The 9,113-nt window shown below is 55.0% G+C and overlaps 1 protein-coding gene across 1 annotated transcript; it reads left to right on the forward strand.

The window, feature by feature from the left end:
• Window positions 1-1,421: 1,421 nt before the first annotated feature.
• On the forward strand, window positions 1,422-8,783 carry LTK (leukocyte receptor tyrosine kinase). Its single transcript, XM_053225087.1, is given in 27 exon segments — window positions 1,422-1,465; window positions 1,583-1,665; window positions 1,668-1,724; window positions 1,819-1,879; window positions 2,449-2,591; window positions 2,728-2,847; window positions 2,850-2,872; window positions 3,078-3,142; window positions 3,144-3,303; window positions 3,306-3,440; window positions 3,442-3,473; window positions 4,391-4,485; window positions 5,035-5,182; window positions 5,611-5,723; window positions 6,190-6,290; window positions 6,292-6,383; window positions 6,885-6,918; window positions 6,920-6,976; window positions 7,096-7,180; window positions 7,328-7,464; window positions 7,560-7,676; window positions 8,038-8,085; window positions 8,087-8,115; window positions 8,222-8,353; window positions 8,431-8,521; window positions 8,612-8,713; window positions 8,715-8,783. Coding segments are annotated over 27 exon segments (2,373 nt in total).
• Window positions 8,784-9,113: the final 330 nt, after the last annotated feature.

The following is a 9,113-nucleotide window of genomic DNA, read 5'->3' on the forward strand; positions in this document are numbered from 1 at the left end:
GCTCAGGTCATGATCTCATGGTCCAGGAGTTCGAGCCCCACATTGGGCTCTGTGCTGACAGTGCAGAGCCTGCTTGGGATTCTCTCTCTCTCTCTCTCTCTCTCAAAAATAAATAAAGAAAACTTTTTTAAAAATTAATATTTTGGAAAAAGAATAAAGAAGACACAAAACCACCTGACAGCTAAGTAACCTTCACAGTTACACGGTTTCTTGTGGTTTACAGAGCAATCCCCCCTCATATGATTTTATAGGTGGTGGGGAAACCGCCTCAGAACAGTGTGACTGGAACAGCGTCACCCATTGACTAGAAATGCTAGTACTAGCACTTAGATCGTTGACATCAGGATTCAGGCTTTCACCCCATCACAATAAGAAATTGTACAGAGTTAACACAGGCAATCAATTGTATGAGGTGAACCCAGAGGCGCATGTTTCTGAGAGTATCTGGAGAGTCGGCCTTTCAGTCACAAAGGCACTGAAAAGACACAAGTAATGACAAGTAATGCTGCCTAACTTGGGGCTGTTTAAAGAGCACTTCCTATGTGTTTTACACACACACACACACACCCCACCACCAATGAAGCAGTCACCGCACTGCACTGCTCCCGATGTGAGAGTTAGAAAGACCTAGAAGCTTGGGCAAGGTATCTAGGATGTGGCTTGCCATTTTTTTTCAGGCTCCAGCCTCAAAAGGGTGGGGGGCACTTTCTCCCCTACCTTGCACTCACCCCATTCTCTGAGACAGCCAGCAGCCAACCCAGTGGATCCAGACACAGAGCCCTTGGATGTGTGCTCCCAAGCCTCTTCCTGAAAGTGTGGGGACCTCCCTGCCCACCTGCCCCACCCTCCCCTCCTTCAGCATGGGAGTGGCCAGGGTCTTAGGTGGGAGTGGCCAGGCAGGCTTTAGGACCATCAGTGTCTAGCAAGTAGCTGGAGGCTCCTATAAGGGGAAGACAGGCAAAGTGGCAAGGTCTGAGCCTACAACCCTCAGTGCAGCAGGCTGAACAAGCCATGGGCTGCTTGAGCTGGCTGCTGCTATGGATTGGAGCCATGTGTAAGTACCTTCTGTCTGTCAAGGAACCACCTGGCTAGAGGCATCTTCCTAGGCTTTGCAAAAGCAGTGAAGGCAGACAGGTCCTGTGGCTCCCACAGAGGCCTGGAACCCTCAAGGCCAACACTTCTGAGTCAGTGCTCCAGGAGTGGGCCCAGAAGCAAGGTGCATACCTCAATCCAAGGTTCCCCATCTCTCAGCTTGGGAAGGAGGGACAGGCCCTGGGGTCTCAGCACCGCCTGGGGGTGAGACTACCTAGCTAAGTCAAGGAAAGGGTGGGGGGCCTGCAGGAACAATCTCAGGGCAGCCCCCAAGTCATTCACAAGGACTCCCCAGGGGAGAAACTTGCAGAGGTATCAGCCAGCACCCCATGGGGCTTCAGCAACTGCAGTTGGTAGGGGCCTGCTTCCAGTGGTGATAGGAGCATGGCTGCGAGAGGCAAGTGTCTGCATTTGTCTATCTTTATCTTCTGTCTCCCATTTAACATCCTGCCCCCTCTCCCAACCCCGCTATCTCACTGTCACCTTTCAGGAGCCAGTCTCTGCTCCAGTCACGGTCCCAGGCACCTTTTCCATCATCCTTGCCCCTGTGGCTGCCAGCTCCAAGCCCCCAAGACGGAATATCACCACCCCACCTAGTGGCTTGGAGTCAGCTTCTCCCCTAATTCCCCCAGGTAAGCTCCAAGCTCCTTCCTCCCTTCTCCTCTGCTCACCTTACCAGTCTAGGGCAGGTGCTTATATGACCTTTTCCTCCTTCCCTGCTTCCAGGCACTGAAGGGCCTTGGTTATTCTTCTGCGGGACAGCGGCTGTGGAGGACCCACACAAACTGTGACAAGTGGTACACAGGCAGCAGCCTGGTGGCGACAGTGAGGGTCCAAAAGACTCTGAAAGGCGTACATTTGTGGTGGGACAGGGCACTGACAGGTACCTGTAAGTGCAGAGCAGGGAGAAGTGGGTGGTGACCTTCCAGTCTGAGGTTCTAAAGTCAGGGGACCAACGGCCTCATGCACACCACGTTGTCTTAGAGTATTCTACAACCATGTGCGCCCTGGAGACTTTGTCCCTTCTTCCAGCAGAACCGGGGGAGGGTGGCAATAGTCTCCACGGAGTGAGCCAGTATCTAGGAGCCTGTTCCCACCAAATGGATTGCCCCTAACCACCCGCGGCGCCAACGGGTGCCTTGAGCCTCCCCTCATCTCCATTACGCCTGCTAAAGTAAGTGTAAAATCTAATTTTCTGGTGTGTAACCCTGGGTCTCCCCAACCCTTCAAAATCGACTACAGCCTAAGTCCCTGAGATAAATTCTGGAGCCGCTTCTGTTTCCGACCTCTGCCCCAGACGGGTAGCCCGACGACCCAAGATGCAGGGGCTGGGGACTGAGCGCCTGCTCTCCGCAGGACCTCAGCTTACGGAGCCGCGGGGAGCAAAGGCGCCAAGAACCACCCGTGGCGGGCGCAGGGCGTCTTCGTCTCCTCCCTCTTCTCCCTTGGTCGCAGGGAGCCGCTTTACATCCTAGTGGGGCAGCGGGGAGAGGATGCCTGTTCCCGAGTAAGCGGGGCCCGTGGGAAAGGGCGGCTCAAGCTCCGCAGGAGTAGGGCTAGGGCCGGGCACTCCGCGGTGTTGAGACAGCCGCACCGCGAAAGGAGCATGGGGCCCCGCTACATCCGGCGCCCCAGGTCCCCAGGGGAGCCGGCAGAGCCAGCGCGTCTGTCTCGGAGAGACTCGGACCGCTGAGGAGCACGCGGCGACGGAGGGGGCCGAAGGGGTCCCGGGGTCGCGGCGCTGGACGGGAGGCGGCGGGGCGCCACCTACATCTTTCGGGTACGTGTTTGCCTCGGCGCGCTCAGCACCCACCCTCAGCGCTCCGCGTTGGGGTCCCAAATCTCCTCCTGCGAACGCGCGCACACACGCTCTGCGTCCCGGACTTGGGGTCCCCAGTCCCTGAGCCCTTACTCGGGCGCCAGGTGCACGGGTCCTCTCTCGACGGCTGGAGGGCGCGCCCCTCAACGCGCCGCCGTCCCCATAGCTGCGCGTCGGCGAGCTGGAGCCACTGCTGGTGGCGGCCGGAGGAGGCGGGCGGGCCTACCTGAGGCGCCAGGACCGAGGCTGCCCCTGAGAAACTGGAGAGCCGCTCAGCGACGCCCGGAAGCAGCGGGGGAAGCTGGGCCGTGGGGAGAGGCGGGCGTGCCCCCCATCTTCGCTGCCAGTCATCTTGCTGTCGCCCCGCAGGTGGAGGGGGCGGCTGGACGTCGCGGGCAGGGCCCCCTCTTCGCAGGCCGGCCGTCCACTGCTGGAGGGGGCGGGGGGCGGGGGGGCGGCCAGGGCTGCGCAGAGGCCTGGGCTACACTTGGCCGGAGGCTTCGGGGGCGGCGGCGGGGCCTGTACTGCGGGGTGGAGGCGGCGGCGGCGGCTACCCCGGCAGGTGCACTCTTGGGGAAGGCAGCTGGGCAGCTCCCAGAGTTAAGTGAAGTGAGAACCTTAGAGTAAGCCCTCTAAAGGACAGGTGGGAAAGGGCTTGAGCCCTGTCCTGGGCCAGAGCAATAAAAGTAATAGCTCTTAGAAAAAAGAGATCAAATAAGTTGCAAGCAGACAGAACTCATACAAGCAGACAGGACTCCCTAGATTTTCATTTAAATCCAGGACTTTTTTCATCACAACAGGTCTCCTGGTTCTACAGCAGCCGCAAGCCTTAGAGCTGGCTGAGTTAGCAAGCTGAGCAGAGAGGCAGGAAGTGAGGGATAATTTAAATCAGCAGTTCTCAAAGTGTGGTTCCCGAACTAGTAGCATTAGCACCACCTAAGAAGTTACAAATGCGAATTCTCAGCCCCTCTCCAACCTACTGAATCAGATACTCTAGGGAAGACTCCTAGCCATCTGTGTTTTAATCAATCCTCTGGGTGATTTTAATACACTCCAGAGTTTGGAAATCACTGGTGTAAAGAGACAGAGCTTTGGGGTCTGAGCCATACTGTTCATGAGTACTTTATACACATCTCCATTATCACAAAAATGGAACATGTGGTTTGGGCCTCTTCCATTTTATATCTGAGGACATAAAATCAGAGGGTTTTAGGTGGACCAGGAGGTTGCCCCTGCTCAGGTTGTCCCTGAGCAAGGCCTTCAGGTTCCAGCTGATTATGCCCATCCCACCTCCCTGGCTCCTGGCTCCCACTTCTGAGCCGGCAGCACCGGGATTGTAATGCTAGTGTAGAGAGGGCCACAGGGGATTCTCGCTGGGGAGACAACAGCTTCCCTACTGTTCCCAAGCCAGTTTCCCATCTGTATGCCCCTGCCCCCCTCCCTCCCTCATTTTGTAGCCAAACACTCTAACACTTTCAGTTTCCAGGCCTCGGAGACTGACATCCTCTGGGATGATGGAGATGGGGTATCCTTCATACACCCCTGCAGCGAATGCTTTCTGCAGCCTCTGGCAGGTATTGGCCCCTACCTCCACCCCCCAGCTTTCAGCTGGGTCTAGCCTTCTTCCTCAGTCTCTGAGCCCACTCCCATCTGAGCCACCAACTCTGCTCTGAACCACCTGTTTCTTGGACAGCACGGGAGTTGTCAAGAACTGGGTGGTCAATTGTGATGCCAGTATGAGGCCTTCTGGGGTGCTTGTCAAATATCTCCTACTATGAATTCTTTTTTTTTTTTTAATGTTTATTTATTTATTTTGAGAGAGAGTGTGAGCAGGGAAAGAGCAGAGAGAGAGAATCCCAAGCAGGCTCCATATTGTCAGCACAGAGCCTGGTGTGCCCCTCCTGCTATGAATTCTTAAACTCAATCCTCAATCCTCCAAGCTCCAGGATCCCAGAAGAGGGAGTATATGGACTTGACAGAGTCCTGCAAGCCCTTCCCCTACCCTTTCAATGCCTCTGGTGTTGCTCATTGTTCAAAGTCCAGGGCTAGAGTTAACCACATAGCTGGAAAAAGTATGTCTGTCCCCCACCTTCACCTTGCAGTATCAGTTGTTTTACTCATAGTCATGGAGAGCCACAGAGAGGTAGAGATCTGACTGCTCCTCAACTGTACTCATTGCCATTGCCAGTGGCAGGCAGAGCTCTGGTTAGCCAAATGCATGTGCCCAGGGGGTATGGAGCTAGCTGCAGGTAACATTACATGCATGGTACAGTTAAGTCCTGCCTTTGTCCAAGGTCTGGACTCCTGGGGCCACAGGCTGGGAGGAGCAGTAGGCTGCTGGGAAAGATGACTGGTATGTGCCAGGCACCATTCTAGGTGCTGGGCAGGAGGCTGGATATGCATCAGTGCATGCTCTGCCCTCAAGGAGCATGTAGTCTAGTGGTCTAGTTTGGGAGGGGTGATATCTACCTATCCACCTATGTACCTACCTATTTCTCTATCTAGATCTAGATTTAGATATCTATTAAAGTGACGATTGCCATGGGAGGTTTAAAATGTTTTAGGAGTTCTCAGAAAGGAAAGATTGCTTTTGTCTAGGATAAATAGGGAAAGCATCATGGAGAAGTTAACAGTTTGGCTGAGTCTTGAGGTCTGGGTAAAATTTGGGTAGGGGGACAGAGAAAAGCTTCCCACTGAAGGCATCTCTCTTTCTCCCTAGACCTGCCCACCTCACCAGGCCCTCTGGTTCTGTTGGTGACTGTTGTGACCTCTACATTGAGCCTCCTTATGGTGTGTGGGGTTCTTATTCTGGGTAAGCAACATCCAACAGGTATGGCTACCCACCGTGTCACTGAGCTGCGCGGGGTCCCAGGGACAGACGAGGCTGATTTCAAAACCCTTGCTTCTGGGGCACCTGGGTGGCTCAGTTAGTTAAATGTCTGACTTTGGCTCAGGTCATGATCTCACTGTTTATGAGTTCAAGCCCTGCGTTGGGCTCTCTGCTGTCAGCGTGGAACCCCGCTTCAGATCCTCTATGCTCCCTCTCTTTCTGCCCCTCCTCCACTAGCACTCATGTGCCCACTCTCTCAAAACAAAACAAAACAAAACAAAACAAAAACCCTGCTTCCAGCAGAGCAGTGGTGGACTCCTCTAGGGTTCTAAGAGTAGAAGTAGCTGTGGAGGCCCAGGGAAAACATTTGCCTTAATGGACATCTGGAGAAATGTCCTGGGCAGAAGGGTAGCAAACAGTGTGGGTATCTTCTTGCCATCTTCTTCAGTGAACCATAAGAAGTGGCAGGGCCTGTGGTAGATGAGGCTGCACGACCCTGAGCTCAAGCTGAGCTACCTTCAAACCTCCACCACCAGGACACCTCAACCTCTACTACTGCCAGGTGGGGTTTGGCCCCGCCCAGCCCTGGCCTCTGCCCCCAGGACTTACAGAGGTTTCCCCAGCCAATGTCACTCTGCTCAGGTGAGTTCTCCCCCTCCTTCTGAGAACCTATGCACTCTGAATCCCTCCCTCCTCCACCCCATTCCCTGCTGTGCTGAATTATGGTTCCCAGAGAGAATCTGGCCTCAACCCCTCTGTGGAGGAGACAGAGGCCAGAGAATTTCTAAAAGGCACAGTGACCTGTATAGGTCAGTTGTCATCCCCAGTCCTGGGATGGTAGGGACCCCATGATTTCTTTGGAGCAAGTATCTGCAAGGACATAAGGAAAACCTCATCACAGACTCCCACCCTCACCCTAAGCCCATACCTGCTCTCTCTTCTCCCCTAACTCTGTGCCAGTCAGCATTGCCTCTGCAGGGCTTGTATTTGGGGAGATGCCATGATGCAGAAAAGCCTCAGAGTCCTCAGATAGGGCCACCTGGGTGTATAGGGAGTGGCAAGAGAGGTAAAGGAGGCACTAGACCCTCCAGGACCCTTCCCCAGGCCCAGCCACCCTCTCCCTTCCAACCTGTCTTCCTGCAGAGCACTGGGCCATGGCGCCTTGGGAGAAGTCTATTGAAGGACTGGTAATTGGCCTTCCTGGGGACCCCAACCCCCTGCAGGTGGCTGTCAAGGTGAGAGGGGTGGAACTCCTGGCTCAGGGTAGAGCAGGGCTCCATGGGGGGAGGAACAGTTGCTAAAGCTAGGATCAACTGGCCTCCTGAAATGTCTCAGGAGCCCTTTTCCTCCCCAGACCCTGCCAGAACTCTGCTCTAGTCAGGATGAGCTGGATTTCTCACCGCATCAGGTGCACCTGGGCCCAGGGGCAGGGGTGGAAGGTGGGCACTGAACTGCCTGCTGAGACAGCTTCTCTTCACCCTGGATCTGAGAGGTAGCAGTTCTAGGGATACAGAGCCTGTCTCCACTTTTGTGGAGCCTAGAGCCTGGTTTCCTTCCCTGTCAGTGACTGGGGTATGTGCACCTCCCACACAGCACATTCAGCCATCAGAACATTGTGCACTGCGTGGGGCTCAGACTCTGGACTGCCCCTCGCCTAATTCTGCTGGAGTTGAGGTCTGGAGGGGACATGAACAGTTTCCTGAGGAACAACCGGCCACACTTGGTAAGACCCTCCTCCCAGCCCTCTTGGCCCATCTAAAGACCCTGTCCATGTGTCCCAAAACAAGCATGGACTAACACACCCTCTGCCCTACCCAGGGCCAGCCATCACCTCTGGCCATGTGGGACCTGCTCCAGCTGGCTCAGGACATAACCCAGGGCTGCCACTACCTGAAGGAAAATCCACAGGTTGGGAGTGATCCTGGCTCAGAGCGGGTAGGGGAGCAGCCCAATCTCTAATCCCCAAGGAATAGCTTTTCCACATAACTTTTATAGAAATAGTTCAGGGTCAGAGCTTCTGAGTTCTGGCAGTGATTTTTTTTTTTTTTTTTTTTTTGCTTGCAGGGACATTGCTGCCAGGAACTGCCTGCTGGGCTGCACTGGACTCAGCCCAGTGGTTGGTACTGGAGACTTCAGGATGGCAAAATATGATATTACAGGTGTGGGGTCTGGGGACGCCGGGAAGGCTGCTGCTGCTTCAAGAGATTTACCAGCACTCTGGTGGCATTTGAGCAGCTTCTCACTCCCCTCCTCCCTCCTGTAGAACCAGTTATTAGGGGTGGGGGTGGGGGGGTAGGCTCTGCTGCCAGTCAAGCAGATGCCTGAAGAGGCCTTTCTGGAGGGCATTCATTTTCATATCCAAGAGAGACTCCTGGTGATAACATGCCTGCCCCCTTCCCTGGCCTTGGGCCACCTTACATGAGGGAAAGGGAAGGCTGTGTCTGATGGGCTTCATTGAGCTTCCCCCACTCATGCTGCAGGTCTTTCGGGGTCCTGTTCTGGGAAATCTTCTTATTAGGCTACATGCTGTACCCTGGGTGCACCAACCAGGACATACTGTACTTTGTCACTGGAGGGGGACAGATGGGCCCTCCCAGGGGCTGCCCAGGCCTGTGTGAGTATGGAGTGTTGTCCAGGGACGGAGGTCCTTCATACCATGGGTGGGCACAAAATCCTATCTTTCTCCCAGGTACTGTACCATGACACGGTGTTGGCGGCACCAACCTCAGCTGTGCCCCTGTTTTGCCAGCATCTTGGAGCATCTTCAGTACTGCATTCAGGTGTGCCCCCTCACCTGCCTTGACCATCTTGATCTCGAGAGTCAGGAAGGAAGCCATAAAACAAAGCTGCTCCCTGCCCTTCTATTACAGGACCCGGATGTGCTGAATTTATTCCTGCCAATGGAGCTACTGCCCACTCTGGATGAGGAAAAGTCTTCTGGGCTGGGGAGCAGGTCTTCGGAGGGCCTAAGATTCCCCACGGGCCCAGGAACTGAATCTGGAGAGCTTAAAGAGCTGGATAGGGAGCCTCCTTGGCCCCTGACTGCCCTCTAGTCCCAAGACCCCAAATCCAGGGACCTCCAACCTCGGAAACTTTGGAATCCGCCCTATGACTCTTGGGCCCCAAGGGGCCCTGAAGGTGAGGACTCAGGCAGTGCAATGGTTCCTCCCTGCACTCTTCCTCAGGCTTCTAGGTAGCTTGTTATTCCAGTAGCCTCTGTCCCCTGCAGTCTGTACTGCGTGTCTGGGCCTGTCTCAGAGCTGGCCAGGCACCAGTGGACTCTCCATCCTGGAAACCAGCCCAGGCTTCCTGGAGAAGAGCTTGGACACTCCCAGCCTTTGATCTTTGGGACCAGAGGTTGAAATCGCCTCC

Source organism: Acinonyx jubatus, chromosome B3, assembly GCF_027475565.1.
Source record: "Acinonyx jubatus isolate Ajub_Pintada_27869175 chromosome B3, VMU_Ajub_asm_v1.0, whole genome shotgun sequence".
Taxonomy (NCBI): domain Eukaryota; kingdom Metazoa; phylum Chordata; class Mammalia; order Carnivora; family Felidae; genus Acinonyx; species Acinonyx jubatus.